Source organism: Rutilus rutilus (assembly GCF_951802725.1).
Source record: "Rutilus rutilus genome assembly, chromosome: 24".
Classification (NCBI taxonomy): Eukaryota; Metazoa; Chordata; class Actinopteri; order Cypriniformes; family Leuciscidae; genus Rutilus; species Rutilus rutilus.
The window spans coordinates 4,479,744-4,498,079 of record NC_140228.1 but is presented as its reverse complement, the minus strand read 5'-3'; the positions used below and the strand labels follow the sequence as shown (position 1 = coordinate 4,498,079).

General features: G+C 35.3%; 1 protein-coding gene and 1 gene segment (V, D, J or C); both read left to right on the top strand.

Moving 5' to 3' along the window:
• capn15 (calpain 15) overlaps nt 1-17,606 on the top strand; it is a 27,129-nt gene extending 9,523 nt beyond the window's left edge. For 2 of the 3 annotated variants that reach the window (XM_084398464.1, XM_084398465.1), the window contains exons 3-13: nt 1-1,157; nt 5,047-5,255; nt 5,562-5,745; nt 6,637-6,860; nt 8,175-8,300; nt 9,290-9,442; nt 10,390-10,551; nt 10,635-10,861; nt 12,250-12,413; nt 13,436-13,614; nt 15,285-17,606. The exon at nt 1-1,157 is cut by the window's left edge and continues 308 nt beyond it. In XM_084398464.1, the coding sequence (XP_084254590.1) occupies nt 1-1,157; nt 5,047-5,255; nt 5,562-5,745; nt 6,637-6,860; nt 8,175-8,300; nt 9,290-9,442; nt 10,390-10,551; nt 10,635-10,861; nt 12,250-12,413; nt 13,436-13,614; nt 15,285-15,462 (2,963 nt within the window). In that variant the 3' untranslated portion in view covers nt 15,463-17,606. The remainder of the gene's footprint in view (nt 1,158-5,046; nt 5,256-5,561; nt 5,746-6,636; nt 6,861-8,174; nt 8,301-9,289; nt 9,443-10,389; nt 10,552-10,634; nt 10,862-12,249; nt 12,414-13,435; nt 13,615-15,284) is intronic. The other variant, XM_084398466.1, reaches the window with a different exon arrangement.
• LOC311284461 (Ig kappa chain V-III region MOPC 63-like) overlaps nt 1-18,336 on the top strand; it is a 945,935-nt gene that overhangs the window by 621,251 nt on the left and 306,348 nt on the right.

Here is an 18,336-nt window from a genome sequence, read left to right as displayed (position 1 = left end):
CCAGCCCTGAAGCCAAAGGGCAGGTAGCCAATGGGGAGTCCCGGTGCGCGGAGTCCAACGGGGAGGTGTCTGTGAGTGGGGTGGTGTCATTGGAGTGGGCGTGTCCTCGTTGTACTTTAGTGAACACTCCGGTGGCGTTGTCATGCTCAGCATGTGGTGGTCCAAGAAAACTCTCCTTACCGAAAATCCCTCCCGAAGCACTAGTGGTCCCGGAAGTGCTTACACCTGTGGCGGGGTTTCCCACACAAACGACAGGAGCGTCCGCGCCACTTCTCATTGATCTGACCGTAGATTCTCCACCCCAAGTACCTTCTGAAACCCCGTCTCCACCCCCCATCCCGTTTCTGCCCCCTTCCCTGTCCTCGCTTCAGAATAATCCCGTGCCTCGAAGCCGGAGGGAAGTCCCGCCCCCCGGACGGCCTCCAAACCCCGCCCCCTCGCCAACATCACCCTCAACCTGCCCGCCTAACAAATCCAAGCCCCTCCCTCCGTCAGACAATTACCCAATCAAGCGCCTAAGTGTGCTGGAGGAGGAGGAGCCTAACAACCCCGCCCCTCCAGTCACGTCTCCGCCCTCTTGGAAGTGCCCCGGATGCTCCGCCCCAACGGCTCCTCCTTCGTCATCCGCCGGTCGTTGCGACGCGTGTCGAGGGTCGCGGCCGGGTTCGGGTGGTGACGTCATCGACGTGTTGGGCGAATCGGTGCGCTTCACGCCGGCGTCGCCGTCCAGCCCGGACTTCAGCTCTTGGGCGTGTTCCAAATGTACGTTGCGCAATCCGACGGGAACGGGCCACTGCACGGCCTGCGGATCGTCCAAACTCCACGGTTTCTCCGAGCCGTCCAACTGCTCGTCGTGTTCTCGGAAACAACCGCACTCCCACTCGCGTGCCTTCACTTCCGCCTCATCTTCCTCTGTCTCGTCCCCATCGGCGCAGGACAAGAGTGTGTGTCAGTGGACGTGCCCTGCATGCACACTGCTGAACGAAGGGAGGATGAAGCATTGCGCCGCGTGTCACACCCCGCAGCAGTACCTGAACCTGCGCAAAACAGGGAAACCGCTCAAACGCAGGGAGAGCATGCACGTGGAGGCCCGGCGACGCACGGATGAGGGAGAGGCCAAGGAATTGTGGGAAAATATCGTCAGCTTCTGTAGAGAGGTATGACACTGTCAGTTTGATTAAAAATGTGATTAGTGTAGTATTTCTAAGTACATATGGTGGCTTCTAGAGATGCACTAATTCATACTTTTTTGCCATATATGATGAAAATGTTAAATATCTAACAGCGATACTCTATATTTTACGCACATGAAAACTTATTTTCATGGTTTTAGGTCAATCATGGCCAAGTCGTACTATTTCGTTCCCTCATTTTTATTTAGTTAGATTGTGGTCATTATTTAACTGAGACAAGGGTACGAATTAGTACAATGATTTTCCACTTTTTTTTATTTTTAGGATCCTTTGAGTAGAAAGTTGAAAAGAACAGCGTTTATCTTTTGAAACATTATTAATGTACTTTTGATCAATTTAATGCATCCTTTCTGAATAAAAGTATTCAGTGAATATATATATATATGCAAATATACACCTTATCCAACCCATTAGATCTACCTAATTAATCTGTTTTTAATATGGGTTTAAATGTCAGTGATTGATACATTGGTGCACCTCTAGATATTTGTAGTGTTCACGGAATACTGTAATATATATCTCTCTATTACTCCCAGCTAAATGCTAATGTAATCATCTAAACATCCGTTCTACTCTGCTCTCTTGACATTTCATTGGTATCAAACCGCAGCTCCATCTTTGAAACCGAGCCAGTATCAAAAACACAGTGCATTATGAAACCAGCGGCACCCTCGTTTCTGCTGAATATTTGATATATTTCTGACCTTCTTGGAGGGGAAAGTGGTCAGACTTTGTGTTTGAGGAGATGCAGTTGTACAGCTTCTGAAGTTCTGTTCAGGCAGAAAGGACATAGTCAAGAGTGTCTGAAATACTCAAAGAACTTCTTGTTCTTGATCCCTGTCCAGATTCGATAAATGTTTCGGAAAAGAACACAGATGCAGTTAAAACTGCTCTAAGCTTTGTCTTCCTTAATTCTGGGACTGTAAACACAGGCTCGGCCTTCACTTGCCTGAAGGTGAACTTCAACAGCTTGTCAAAGGTCTTTTTAAATCAGGAGTTTTCCTTTCAGTTGTGTTTCCAGTTGAAACTTATTGATATCACTGATTTGTGTCTTGGCAAACCTTTGGTTAATTATTATATTTTAACCTTGAGATTGATGGTCAAATCAAATTGACCTGTGTATTTTCTCCTTGTGTAGTCAAACGCCTCTTAAAGCTACACTGTGTAGGATTTTCTCCCATCTAGCGGTGAAATTGTTTATGACTACCAGCTGAATATTACTTTCTAGCCCCTCCCATTCCGAGGGCGTTTTAACTCCTACGGTGGCCGTATTAGTTCAAATCTGCCGGCAGTCGCGAGTAATCTCCCCCTCGCATTCGTCACGGCGCCACTGAGTGTAAAAACACGAAAGGCGAAGCTTGAATTTCCAGGTATGTCCCTCTTTGGCTAATGTATTTTCAAGATGGAGGCGCAACATGGCTGCCGCCGTTCGAGCGACTCGCTCTTATGTTTTCTAAATGGCAGATTCTTAAAAAATTACACAGTGTAGCTTTAAAGGAATGTGATTGTACAAACCGAAGGTTGCAACAGTATGATCCCAAAAAGAGCTTATAATGTCTACATTACCAGGAATACGTGCTTAGTGTCCTATTAGAGGTTGAACATTTGTGACCCTGGATTACAAAACCAGTCACATGTCGCACGGGTATATTTGTGGCAAAAGCCAACATTGCATTGTATGGGGTCAAAATTTTCTTTTATGCCAAAAATCATTAGGATATTAAGTAAAGACCATGTTCCATGAAGAGATTTTGTACATTTCCTACCGTAAATATATAAAACATGTATTTTTGTGAGTGAATGCGGCACAATCGCCAACATAAATGAACAACTTTAAAGGAGATTTTCTCAATGTTTTGATTTTTTTGCACTCTCAGATTCCAGATTTTTAAATAGTTGTATCTTGGCCACATATTGTCCTATCCTTAAAAAAAACATACATCAATGGAAAGCTTATTTATTCAGCTTTCAGATTTAAAAAAAATGACCCATGTGACTGGTTTTGTGGTCCAGGGTCACATATTTGGATGCTACTACGAGACACGTCTCAAATGCTTCTCCAGTGACCTCTTGTGATCTGAGATTTTCTATGGTCTCTGGTTTCTGGACTTCCGCAGGAGGCTCGATGCAGCATGATATGAATCCTCAGGTTTTCTCTGGGCCAAGCTAAGATGAAGCACATCTTTTTGCTTTTTTTGTTGCGTAACTAGATGGTCCTTCAGTGTTTTAGGGCACATCAGGTTGCATTAGCGTTTCCACTGCAAATGCGACGCGGCCGTAAGCGTCCCTGACCACTTCTGAAGATGCTTTGAGCGATCTGATCTGAGGACTTGTGATCAAATCAACCTAGATGAATGTTAGTTTCAGTTAAATGTGCAGCTGTGGTTTGACACAGATGTTCTCACTTCAGAATGAAGGATGACGTATCATTAACTTAAGTACCTGATGTTTTTTTTCTGCATATTTAGCACGTTGTATATTAACATACTATGATTTAAAAATCAGGTAGTATTTCCAACACTCTCTTTCTATTTGCAAATGAGATTTCGAACATCTAAAATGCAAGTTGGCATTTATATTCACCACACTTCCATGTCTGAACACATCTTTCCCAGCGCCCCGTCCGATCTGCGACTGTCTGCGCTCGCAAACTGGGAGACGTATTTTTAGAAATGGTTGCAACAGCAATTAAACAGCTCCCCAGAGTCAAAATGACCCCTATTTCTCCGGCATATACGTGTTGTTCCTGTGACGATATACGTTCCTGCAGAATATCTGGAGCAGTTTTGGTCCAGAAGCTTCTGTCCTGGTTTATTGCGTCTTTACATGTTTCGTCACTCTTCACAGTGTCTTTATCTGATGCACAAAATGTAGACTTTATAAAGATGTTCACTCTGACAGTGATTAGTTGTAGCATTGTTGTTTTTATTAAGGTGACCTGGCATTCTGGCCTGGTGAAGGATTTTATTCTAAATGTGTTAAACCATAATAAACTAAGTCTAGATGCTTTGAATAAAATTCACAATTACTTCCATTCTGTATGTGTGTATTATAAACACATTATTTAATGATGGCAAAAAAGATCTACATGATTTTTTTATTATTATTTTATACCATATTTATTAAAAATATTATCGTTCATTTTAGTTAATTAAGGTAATTTTATATTATATTCACAGTATTTAGTGATGACAAATGAGATTGCGTAAATTTGAATAAAATTCAAGACTTATTTTATACCATATTTATTACAAAATATTATATTAACATTTTAATAAAATTATTTTATATAGGTATTGGCAATGATGGCAAATAAGATCTACACGATTTTGGATTTTTCACAGTATTTCATTCACAGTATTTAGTGATGACAAATGAGATTGCGTAAATTTGAATAAAATTTAAGACTTATTTTATACCATATTTATTAAAAATATTATAGAATTTTAGTTAATTTTATATCGTATACGCATTGTAATGATGACAAATAAGATCTACATATAATATTTTAATAAATACAATAAAGTATTTTTATTCAAATATATTACATTATAAATAATTCATATAATTATATTATATTATATAATTATATATTAATGTTGGAAAATGTGATCTGATTTGTAAATTAAATAAATTAAGATATATCTGTATATATGTATATGTATATATGTATGTGTGTGTGTGTGTGTGTGTGTGTGTATTAATATATATATATATTAATCTGTATTACTGTGTGCTAAATAAAAAATAAAAATTGTAATTCATTTTATTTTCTATACACATTTAATGATGGCAAATGCTGTTTTTTTGTGTGTGTGTAATACCTTACAGAGTTCTTGTGTGTTTGTTGTAGAACGCGGTGAACTTTGTGGATGACAGTTTCCCTCCTGGTCCGCGTTCGGTCGGGTTCCCCGAGAATGACAGCGTCCAGCAGCGAATCAAAAAGTGGCTCCGCCCTCATGAGATTAACTGCAATAATTTTAAGGATCGTGGTGTGAAATGGTCCGTGTTCAGGACGCCCCGCCCCTCTGACATTCTGCAAGGCCTTCTGGGTAATTGCTGGTAAGAGAAGTGTGTCTGTCATCTATCTCTATCAACTAGTGTACTGCATACAGCTCAGTAAATAGTGTATATTGCCTACAATTTAATTACAGTTGTTTGTATAATACTGTATTTTAAAAATGTCTCATAATTTGTGCAAGTGACGTCCAGTTATCATCTTCGGTGTGTTCTGATGGTTTGTGCTCAAAAAGCACAGAATAATTCAGTTTAAAGCACAGTTTAGTGGTTCGTTTAATGGTGCATTCAAGTTTTTTGAGGAAGTGATGTAGGATTGAAATGTTGAAGTGTCGCTGCTGTGTTTCGCAGGTTCTTAAGCGCTCTGGCAGTGCTAGCGGAGCGACCCGAGTTGGTGGAGCGTGTGATGATCACCAGAACCATGTGCCATGAGGGAGCGTATCAGGTCCGGCTCTGTAAGGATGGAACGTGGACGACGGTTCTGGTGGACGACATGCTGCCCTGCGACGAATACGGGTTTCTGCTGTTCTCACAGGTTTGTGTTGCTGTGCTTGAGTTTGTTACGCCTGATTTATTTAAGCCCTTATTGTGTAATTTATTGCCTGATCATGAGAACCACAGTCACTGAGCAGCTTCAAAAGTTGCCAACCAAAGTAAATAAAGAATTGCACATTTTTACCTGCTAAACAACATGTGAAATAGTGATAAAGTAATTGTAGTTAATTAACAAATATTTTTTATCTAAAAGAGAGAGAGAGAAATATATATATATATATATATATATATATATATATATATATATATATATACATTGAAAATGAAAATATTACTTATTTATTTATTTATATATATATATCATCTAAATATTTAAATTGTAAACTACTACTACTGTCATAAGTTAATATAAAATAAAACTATCATTATGTAAATAGTATTGCTATCATTAAGTATATTGAATTTAGTAATAACATTTCAGATACTTTATATATAAATTGGTAAATATTATTGCTATCAATAAGTATATTGAATGTAATAATATTACTATATTTTAAATATTTTTTATGAAAGTGAAGATTTTAATCAATGCAAGTACATTTCTTCTTAAGCTCACACTGCAAGTGACAAACAAAGCACTTTTTTGCATGACAATTAGTCATCAGTCAAAATTTCATAATGATGACACCGAGTAAAAGATATGTTAACAAAACACAATTATAAATTGTACAGTTGAAAATAGTTCCTTTACTGCATTTTTTTATTAATTTTTTTATTGCATAAATATAAATCAGTAAAAAAAGGCAATAATACAAAACAACGAACATGAACGCGGGGATGCAGAGAAAAGGAAAAAATAATCCTTTGCTCCATTTATTACGTCCCCGTGTGCTGCTTTATTTCCTAAAGGCTTGTGTTATTGAATGTCCAGGCTCAGCGGAGGCAGCTGTGGGTGGCGCTGATAGAAAAGGCTCTAGCGAAGCTCCACGGCTCGTATTTTGCGCTGCAGGCCGGTCGTGCCATCGAGGGTTTGGCGACGCTCACTGGCGCCCCCTGTGAGAGTCTGATGCTGCAGGTCAGCTCAACCAACCCCCGTGAAGAGCCAATCGACACGGACCTCATATGGGCCAAAATGCTCAGCTCCAAAGAGGCGGGGTACGACTTGCACACACTCAGGATTATTATACTAATTGTCCTGGAAATTGAGTCCTGTAATTTATTCACTATGCTCCGGACTCACTAATTTCAAGGCACATTATAAGATGACAAGGCATCTTTTGTCCTTTATAATAAAGGCTAAAAGCCAAGACAAGAAAATTGGATTAAAAAAAATATAAAAATGTGTGCCACTACAAATTGGAAAGTGCCTTTTAAAGTGTTTCTAGGCTACTTGTCAATTTCAGGGCTCAAATTACCAAGCAATTAGTCTCCGCATGCACACAGTATCAGCTGAAGAGCGCAAATTATATTGCAAAAGATTTATAAATATTGTCTATAACTGATATTAGAATATTTATAATAAATATTATATGTCTTCAAGACACACTTATCGGCTATTTTCAATCATTATGTTAAATGTTGTTATAATAATTTTATATAAAATATTAACTAATATAAAATGAAAAAATATATCAAATGTATGCAAAAATGTCTGTTTTTGTGATTCTCCGGGTTTATGTTCTGTATTTTTATTTGTTTTGGAAACTGTATAAATATTATTTAAAAAAAATAGTATAAAATATATCAGCAAAAAAATATGAATAAACAAGATTAATATGTTGTATATATTTTGAATTGAATGTGTTATCAAGTGTGTTATTTAATCATTTGAATATATGGTATTTATATGCCAGGGTTATTATTATAGTTAACTAATACCATAATATAACATTATTGTTACCTGAAATAAAATATAAAAAAGCTGCATTTCTAATTTTCATGTAGTTTAACTTGAAGTACTAACATAACTAAAACTAATACTGAAATAAAAATCTATAAAGACTATATATTACAATAAGGTCCTGATAGATAACAGTAATTAATGCATTAACTAACATTAACTGAGCAATACATTTGATACAGTATTTATAAATCTTTGTGAAAATTAATAAATAAAAATACGCTAGTTCATGTAAGCTCAGATCCATTAAATAATATTAACAGATAAAATGTGTTAGTAAATGTTGAAATTATTATCAACTAAGATTAATACATGCTTTAGAAGTGTTTATCATTGTTAGTCCGTTAATTAATGTAAACAAATGAAAGCTTATTGTAAAGTGTTTCCACAAAAACACAACAAAATTACTAAAACATTAAATGGAAAATAAGAAAAAATTTAAACTAATTCAAGTTATTAATAGAAACTAATAGTATATCAGTGATACTAAAATAACACTGTTATATACTTGTAAGTAAATAAGTGAGTGATGAATAGTGACTAGGTTTTGCGTTCTCTGTGTGTGTCAGTTTTCTGATGGGAGCGTCTTGTGGCGGTGGGAACATGAAGGTTGATGATGCTGTGTATGAATCTCTGGGTCTCCGTCCGAGACACGCGTACTCCATACTGGACGTCAGAGACGTTCAGGGCTACAGGTCAGACACACTTTCATAACATAAATACTGTTGAAGAAGGGCTTGTTCACCCATACGACACAAAAGATGACGCATAACACTGCATAACACTGCTTTCCATAGAATGGAAATGATTCACGCTGTCATGCCTTAAAAAAAAAGGACAAAAAATGTAGTCCAAACTGGTTTTCTGAGGTCATACGATAGAACAGTTCTTCACATGCATGAGGAAGTGAGTTGCTTTTATATTGCCGGGTTCTTCCTGCATTGAAAAAAATTAAATTAAAAAAATAAAAATAAAAATGTTGTCCCGCCAAAGCCTTATTTGATCAGTTATTGTGATTTATGAGTGATGTAGATGTGTGTGACAGGGCGCATGTTAAGTGTTAAGTGTTTTCAGAACAAAGCAAGTTGTTGTTAGCTAGCTGCTCATTTTATTCAGTTGTATATACATTGTAAAAAAAAAAAAAAAAAATTGTTTTAAAATGCCTTAAATTTTTGAGTACAGTCAACTTAAATTTCAACTTAATTTACATTAAATTGACTTTAAAAAATGAGTTACAGTTTGTATAACTTAAAGTTGAAAATTGCTTAACTTAACTTACTTTGATGAGTTAAAGCAATGTAAAAACACACGTTGTCAACTTATTGATCGTATAATGTTTTACAGTGTAGTAGAAAATTCGACTATTTGTCAAAAAAAAACATTTTAATGATTATATTCCAAAATAACTATTAGTAAACAATGAGGAACAAAAGAAACAAACATCAGGGTAAGAGAACATACATAATATATCAAAATAAGATAAACAAAAATCACAAACTGTTTCTTTGCATTTATTTTGAATATATTGTCAGTATTGGGATCGCAGATCATATAGGGAACTTTTTATTGTCCACCGAAGAGCATTTTTGCCCCTGTGTTGTGATGGAGTAATAAAGCCATCGCTCGTGTGTTAGTAAAGCAGTGTGAGTGGTTCTCATAAAGGACTGCGGCTGTGCTGTTTCAGACTGCTGCGTCTGAGGAACCCCTGGGGCCGGTTCTCCTGGAACGGCTCCTGGTCGGACGAGTGGGCCGACTGGCCGCAGCATCTGCGTCACGAGCTCATGGCTCACGGCAGCAGTGAAGGCGTGTTCTGGATGGAGTACGGAGACTTCATTAAGTGAGTCATTAGCTGCTTCATCTGTGCTAAATTGACCTTTAATCTGAGATGATCTTCATCAGAGCTTTCCATAAATAGAGGATCTCATTAGTGTCCAGAAGAGGCCCATGGCCTGTATATTATTTGTATGTTCGATTATATCATATGGTTTTTAATCTTTTTTTATTTTTATTATATACATATTAATGATGGCAAATGAGAAATGCATTTTTTTGAAAGTATTAAAATGATCATATCAAAGCAATGTTTTCTGAAAATCCTAATTTAAAGAATTATATTGAACTTTTAATTAATTTTATATTATATACATATTGTTTAATGATGACAAATGGAATCTACTTTATTTTACATATTTATTTTAAAAAGTATTGTTAACATTTTAATTTATTGCACATATTATTTAATGATGATCTACATACATCTGAAAGCAAAAATAAATTACTTCATTACATTGTTAATGTTCACAAATGAGAAACAAGAAATGAAAGACTTGTTTCAAACTATATTAATTACAAATATTATATTAAAATGTAACAGATATATATAATATAATTATATGGTGTAATTTATTTTACACCATATTTATTAAGTTATAAATAATCATTGTTTTAATAAAATTATTAAATTAAATGATTAATTTAGTATTTTATACATGTTGTTTAATAATAAAAATGAGGGGGAAAAATAAGTTATTTTTAAAAATAATAATATTACTTTAAAAAAAAAAAGTATCACTTATGATTATTTTTATTTATTATTTAAAAATTCACTCAAATTTGTACTATCAATCAACAAATCAAGATCTTGGAACTGACATTTCCGTTTATCAGCCAATCAGGTTTAATTATCAGCTGATGCTCAAAATGGCCAAAGTATAATATTTTCCGCCCATGTATCAGTAGATGTAGTCAAATAACCAGAACATGGGGTGTGAATGTTGTGTGTAGGTACTTTGACTCGGTGGATATCTGCAAGATTCACGCTGATTGGCAGGAGGTGCGTCTGCAGGGCTGCTTCCCGTGCCGGGCCAGTAAACCGGTGACCGTAACCGCGCTCACAGTCCTGGAGAGAACCGCGCTGGAGTTCGCCCTCTTCCAGGAGGGCAGCAGGTAAATCACATCAAAATGAATAAAGACATCAAATATTAATCATAAAAACAACAACAAAAATAAAACCGCTCTCAATCCACCAGGCGCTCAGACACGGCTGACAGTCACCTGTTGGATCTGTGCATTATGGTCTTCCGGGCCTCGTTCGGTAACGGGAATAAGCTGGTACTGGGGCGTCTGTTAGCACACAGCAAGCGCGCGGTGAAGAAGTTTGTAGGATGTGATGTGATGCTGGAGCCGGGAGAGTACGCGGTGGTTTGCTGTGCCTTCAACCACTGGCAGATGGACCTGACCGGGACGTCAACACCAGGTACACAGACGGGGAGACGGCGCTGGATTATAAACACTGGATGAGATTAAACAGCCCATTTACAAAGTCTTGATTTAGTTTTTGGGCTCTAATAGAACAGGTTTTCATGTTAAAACATTATTTTTCCCATATTTGCAGCTCCTCTCTTCCCAGTCTGTCAGTAACGCTCTGTTTAGTTGTAGTCATGTCCGGTTCGCGAACGAATCGGTTCTTTTTAGCTGAATCAGTTCACCAAATCGGATTGAAACCGTTCGATGCTCAAGTCAAGTCAGCACAGATCTACAAGTTCCTCCGTCTAACTCACTTTCAGACGTGTCTGACAGTCACTCCATCTCCGAATGAGCCAACATCCAGGAGTATTTGATCCTATGATGTCGGCTAGTTTTGCTAACTCATTCGGCGCTCCAGTTAGTCCAACAGTACACTGAACTGAGAACAGTCTTTCCGGCATGTCCGACATGTGTGCCGAGGGTTTCATAATGGGGCAAAATGAGTCGGTTAATGGTTACAACAGTTCCAGAGTCGGACATGTCCGCAAACAAACTGATACGAGCATATGCGTAAACGAGCAGTTGACTTGAATGAGGGGTGAAATTAACGGTTTTTTTTTTTAAATTTATGGTTTCTCATGGTTTATTGTAAAAAGGTGAGTTGATTAAGACTAGTTCATTCATTATATATGCTTTAGACACGTAAAACATCTGCATATCACATCATTATTGGGTGTTTTTATAGTAGAATTGTGTATATGCGACATCATTGTGTGATTATGGTGAATCGTTTTTTTTAACCGGTTCATTGAACTGTCCGAAAGAACCAGTTCGCAGAAAAGAATTGGACTGTGTCTTAAATGGCCCCCTATGCCCTTAAATAGAGCACTATTTGACGGGACAGCCACCGATGTGCGCTCAACGGCTAGAAAATACCCATAATGCACGGTGAGAGTCGCGCACTGAATGAATTCCCACGTCTGACCAGAAGATGGCGCCGCTGCTGAATCATCCATCCATTCATTTTCCAAACTATAGCGGAATATCATACAGTATATATTCCTTTGAATTGATTATTACATTGTTTAATTAAGTTATACATCGTTTTCATGCCCCGCCCCCTTACCATATCCGCCAGTTTCAACACAGTACTAACTCATCCCCGCCCCTTTATTCTGCATATGAATTATTTAAATGAGGAATATTGTGACGTGTTCGTTCCTGGAAGAACAAAAACTGAAGACTTCAATGGAGGCGTTTCAGGGAGTTCAGAAACAGTGACACTGATGTAGAGAAGAACTCCCGCTGGAGGGACTCAAACAGCAACATTACACACTAAAGAAAGATAAAAAAACAGCATAATAGGTCCTCTTCATCATGTTGTGCGTGTTTTGACAGTGTCCAGTCCCACTAACGCTCGGAGACCCAGTCAGGATTTCCCAGGGTACATCTTGGCCATCTACAGCTCCAGACAGGTGATGGTGGAGCAGGTGGAGGCCTCGTCCACAACACTCGCTGACGCCATCATTCTGATGACGGAGAACAAGGGAGAGAGACATGAGGTACAGGAACACACACACACACACACACTGAATGGAGAACTTTCTATATCAGCTTTTATCAAATGTGATGACTTTTATTATAGAGGAGCACAGACAAATATATGTATGTGTATATATATTTTAAAGTGTGAGGCACACTGTGACTCCGGTCAGTTCCCTCAGCTCTGAATGTTATGATCAGTTTTTAGAAATCATACTGAGTGTTATAATAGGTAAAAAAAATTGGTTAACTTAACATATGTATATTATTTCATGTAATTTAATGTCACTGCAAACTTTCATTATTAATAGGATTTAATCATTATCATTAATCATTTATATTATATATAGTATTATTTCTTTCTTTATGTGATATGTTTGTTACGTAATCTTTACATTATATAGTATTTATTACATTTATATAATCATATATATATATATATATATGTATATGTGTATGTATATGCATGTATATAATGTATATTTACAAAATAATATATAATGAATATATACATTATATAAAATTATTAATATAAAAATTAAGATTTTATTATATATACATTTTCTTATATATAAATGTTGTGTAAATAAATGTTATATTATTGTTTTTAATTAATATAATCATAAATTATAGTATTAATCATTACTATTTATTTATTTTTATATATATATATATATATATATATATATATATATATAAAATAATTTTAAAATAAACAATATATAATAGTAAAAAATATATATTATATGAATATAAATAAATAATATAAAATAATTTATTTCATTTTAATATTTTTAATAAATATATTTTTTATATTATTAGACGTTTATAATAAATGTATAGTATGTGTGTCTATTATATACGGTGTGTGTATATGTATGTATGTATGTGTGTGTGTGTGTGTATATATATAAATATAAATATATATATATATATATATATATATATATATATATATATATAATTATTTTATTACTTATATTTAATAGCAAACGACAAGGATGACAGTTTTATGATGTGATTTCTTGATCTCATGTCTAAGGGTCGTGAAGGGATGACATGTTACTACCTGACTCACGGGTGGGCGGGGCTTATCGTCGTCGTGGAGAACCGTCACCCAAAGTACTACCTCCATGTGTCATGTGACTGTACCGACAGCTTCAATGTGGTGTCGACCCGAGGCAGCCTGAAGACCATCGACAGCGTGCCGCCCTTGCACAGGTAAACACACAGCACTGAAAGTGATTCACTTCTCCTTTCTGAAGTTTGCGGAAACATCAATTCTTTTTTTATCCGTTAACAGGAACATTTCTGAATTATTGAGTTAATTATCTCAGAATTATGAGATAATTAACTCAATAATTCAGAAAAACAGAGCAAATACATTTTATTTCAAGAAAAATGTATCTCATAATTTTGAGATAATTAAGTCATTAATTCAGAAAAACAGCAAAAACTTTTTATTCATGAAAAATTATCTCATAATTTTGAGATAATTAAGTCATTAATTCAGAAAAACAGCAAAAACTTTTTATTCATGAAAAATTATCTCGTAATTCTGAGATAATTAACTCGTTAATTCAGAAAAACAGAGTAGATTATTTTTCCTCAAGTGAATGCAATACGCTTCCGTATATTACTGTTCACAATACATTAAATAAAAATGAGAAAACCTATTAAATAAATTTAAACGGAAAATAGGAAAAAAAAAATAGTCAGTTAAATATGATTTTATTTTTATTTTTCATCCCCAGGAGGAAAGCACAGATCTTTTTGTGAACACTACCTGAACGACAAGGTAGCGAGACGGATCTCGGGCCATTTTTATTAGAGAAATTCATAAAATAATTAAAGATGTGTACATAGGAGTCACATTAATATAAAAAATGATAATAATACAACATAATAATATAAATAACTTGTTTTAATTATTATAAATATCTTAGTACCTACCATAAATGAAAAAGGAAAATTTATTCTGTTTTTAGGACCATTATTTTATCATCATCATTATTATTATTGCACTTATATTAGATTATTTCCATGACTATTAAGTACATTTTCCCTTAGACTCACAATTCAGTTGACTTTGGTGTTAGCAGTAAATAAACATTTTATATTGTTATCATCTGTAGTTAGTCCATGTTTTCTCCATAGTCTACTTGACAGCATTGAGTGAAAGTGGAATATATTAATAATGTGAATTTTTCTCTCAAGTCATCCACCATTTCGGATTCATTCAGTGACAGCATTGCAGTGCATCGTCTCTGTGAAGTAAACATGCGATGTTGCTTTCAAACTAGGCAAAGAAAGTATCTTTATATGTGACCCTGGATCACGTCACCAGTCATAAGTCGCACGGGTATCTCTGTGGCAATAGCCAACAATACATTGTATGGGTCAAAATTATCGATTTTTCTTTTATGCCAAAAATCATTAGGATATGAAGTAAAGATCATGTTCCATGAAGATATTTTGTACATTTCCTATCGTAAATATATAAAACATTTATTTGTGTGAGTGAATGCAGCACAATCGCCAACATAAATGAAAAACTTTAAAGTAGATTTTCTAGCACCCTCAGATTCCAGATGTTCAATAGTTGTATCTCGGCCAAATATTGTCATATCCTAACAAACCACACATCAATGGAAAGCTTATTTATTCAGCTTTCATGTGATGCATAAATCTCAATTGCAAAAAATTGACCCCTGTGACTGGTTTTGTGGTCCAGGGTCTCGTATGCATTATTATGTTGCTGCTTACCTTTTAGAAAAGCCTTCATGGTCGTGATGCCGGAAAGTGTCTTCTGTGCAGGGTTTTTTCACTGACCGAGCAGCAGTGTCATGTAGTCTGAGACTAACCCGTGTGTTTTCTGTCGTGTGTTTCAGACAGGTACTGGTGGTCCTGTCCCAGCTGGAGGGGAACGCTGGATTCTCCATCACACACAGACTGGCCCATAGGAAAGCAGCGCAGGCGTCTCTGGGCGACTGGACGTCTAGTAAAGCCACACACTCGCCCCAACTTACCGCGGACACTGACGGACTGCACAGACCGCGGCCGCTTTGACACACGCTTAAACACACACGCACACATAGACAGACATGAAACTACATAGACCAACGCAGACCCGTGCTGATGAACGCACACGCAGGCACTGAGACGGTCTGGGCGGAACTACTGAGCCAATCACACGTCTGCTCGCTGAGCCAAGACCCGCCCACTGCACACACACACACACACACACACACACGTGTCATGATGAACTGTCATTCAGATCCGCTCCTGGAGTCTCGCCTGCGTCTCCTGTCAGCTGACTTCACTTTTTAATTTCTTTTATGTGCGCTCAGTCAAAGAGTGAATCTCACGGAAATATTTCATGTGGCTCAGATCACCCAAAAGACAAAACGATTCATCAAAAAGAAAAATATGATATTTTAATAAAAGCTAAATGGAGCCTGTTTGTGGGATCATTATATATATATATATCTTTTAGGAGAAAAAAACAGCACGTTTTCTCCTAAAATTCACATTACTTTAAGACTTCTTAATTTGTATTATTAGAGTTTCAATTATTTTAGATTATTTTCATGACAATTAACCACATTTTCCCACAAATTCACATCATTTTTATTATTTAGAATTATTTTAACTAGATTCTTATTGAATACAGTATTTTTGCTGGACTGTAAATCATAAAGTAAAAAGTTAAAAATGATTTTAAAACCACATTAAAGGCAGAACAGACAAATATCTATAATATCTCTAAATCATTTTTATTATAATTTTAAATAACATATCAGTTTTTTTTTTTTTTTCACATTTCAATAATGAAAATAATTATTTTCAACTGAATTTGGGGCAAAATGCCACAAATTGCCATGAAAACATTGTCCCTCCATCTTAACAGCCCAAAATAAAGGTGTCATTTCCTTAAACAAAATAAATCTTTATTCTTCCTTCAATCTTAGGGTGAAATGTGCCAATCTCATGATGTGTTTTGTGAGATTTAGGTTTCTCGCCGTTCTGACAGCCAATCAGCGAACTGTATCTGGGGTCACATGGTCTGCATAATGTGTAATGTAAGGACAAATGGTGATACTTGATTTTAGCGGAAGGCCACGTGTTCATGTGGGCGCGTGAACCATCTTTTAATATATGTGTTTCAGTAAAGCGGAACCTTACTGAGAGAAGCACAAGTTAAGCTGCGTGCTGATCCGTCATCAGTTGGATTCACGAGCATGATGATGATGTCATAGCTGTACGACCTGTGCTGGATCTGATTGGTCGAGGGCCGGCGGGTTTGACTATCTCTGTGCACTGATGTTTAGTCCAGCGTCTCCTGTATTTTTTTTTCCCTCTGGATGTTGTGTTGCTCATGGTCTCCCTCTGTTGGTGGCTCTGGTGTGACGTCACACACATTCTCCGTCTTTCTTTCGTGACGTCACGCTCATTCTCTGTCTTTCCTTTTGTAAATTGTACAGCGCTGTTCCCCTCTGCACAATCCAATCTAAAGTACTCGCTGTAATTATACAGATCAGGAGTATAATATGTAGAATATTTTATTGATTCTTGGACAAAAAATGTATAAAAGTCTAAAAAATCTGTACGGTTCATTTGCAATCTCAGGTTCTGTTGGACCAAATGACAAATAAAGTTTTGTTTTTTGTTTCTTTATTTTTTAATCAAGAAACATGTGAGTTACTGATTTTTTTTTTTTTTTTTTTTTTTCTGACGTTGTTTGTTCGGATGTGTCGTGTTTTTTCCATTGTTAATATAGAGACTTCTGGAAGATGTTCATTAGATCATGTTGTTGCTGATTTGATGTTGTTATTTATTGACCTATATGATAATCATCTCAAACAGGTTTATACAGGCTGATGATAGAGTCATGAATCAGACGTTTATATGGGTCACTCTCAGGAAACGGTGCATTGCACATTTTTTCTTTTAATCATCATTATTTTATCCATTATTAATTAAGTTTGAAATTCATGTTCTTACCATTTTCTCTGAACTAGATGAAAGTGTTTTAATCTCAATTACTGCAAATTTTAGGTTACTTTTTTTATCCTATATAATTCTTTAAAATACAGTAGTGACATAGGATGTGTAAATTGAATTATATTCTATTAAAAATACAATTACATTTAAATTTTATTTATTCCACAAGTTGTTTTGCTTTACACTGACTGAACACAGAAAATCAGTAGCCTATCCTGGTTAATTATGTAAATGTCAATACATCAAATTTATTTGTTTTTATATGTAAAGTACTTTATAACTATTTTTACCAGTGTGCTTTACAACAATAAAAAGAAAAAACAGAAATACAAATTAAAAATAAATAATTTAATGTAGTAATCATATATAATTGGCAAAAATAAATTTTCATAATATATATAGCCTATATGAATATGATTATATTTGATATAATAATATATAATGAATCATAAATAATGAAAAAAAAATATTTAGTCATAATTATATGAATTTATTTATTATATATATATAGGCCTATATAAAAAATGTTTCATTATTTCATCATGTGATTAAAGAAAAATAATTCAATAAATGAAATCATATAATTATATGATGAAATAGTGAAAATAAATAAAACAATTAAATAGTCATAATTATAACAAAAGTATTATTTTTCCATAGGCCTCTATATATATATATATATATATATATATATATATATATATATTATATGATGAAAGAATAATTATATAATTATTCTTTCATCATATAATGATATATAATTAAATAATAATAATTAAAAAAGTCATATAGAATTATATCTGTCATGTTTGCTGAGAATGACCCAGAACTTTCATATACCCTTTGATCATAAAAATGCATTTAATGTTTGATAGCAAATTCCAGCAGATTTCTATTGGCTTTAAAATCCCACGAGCTCCTCCTGAGGATCACGTGGTC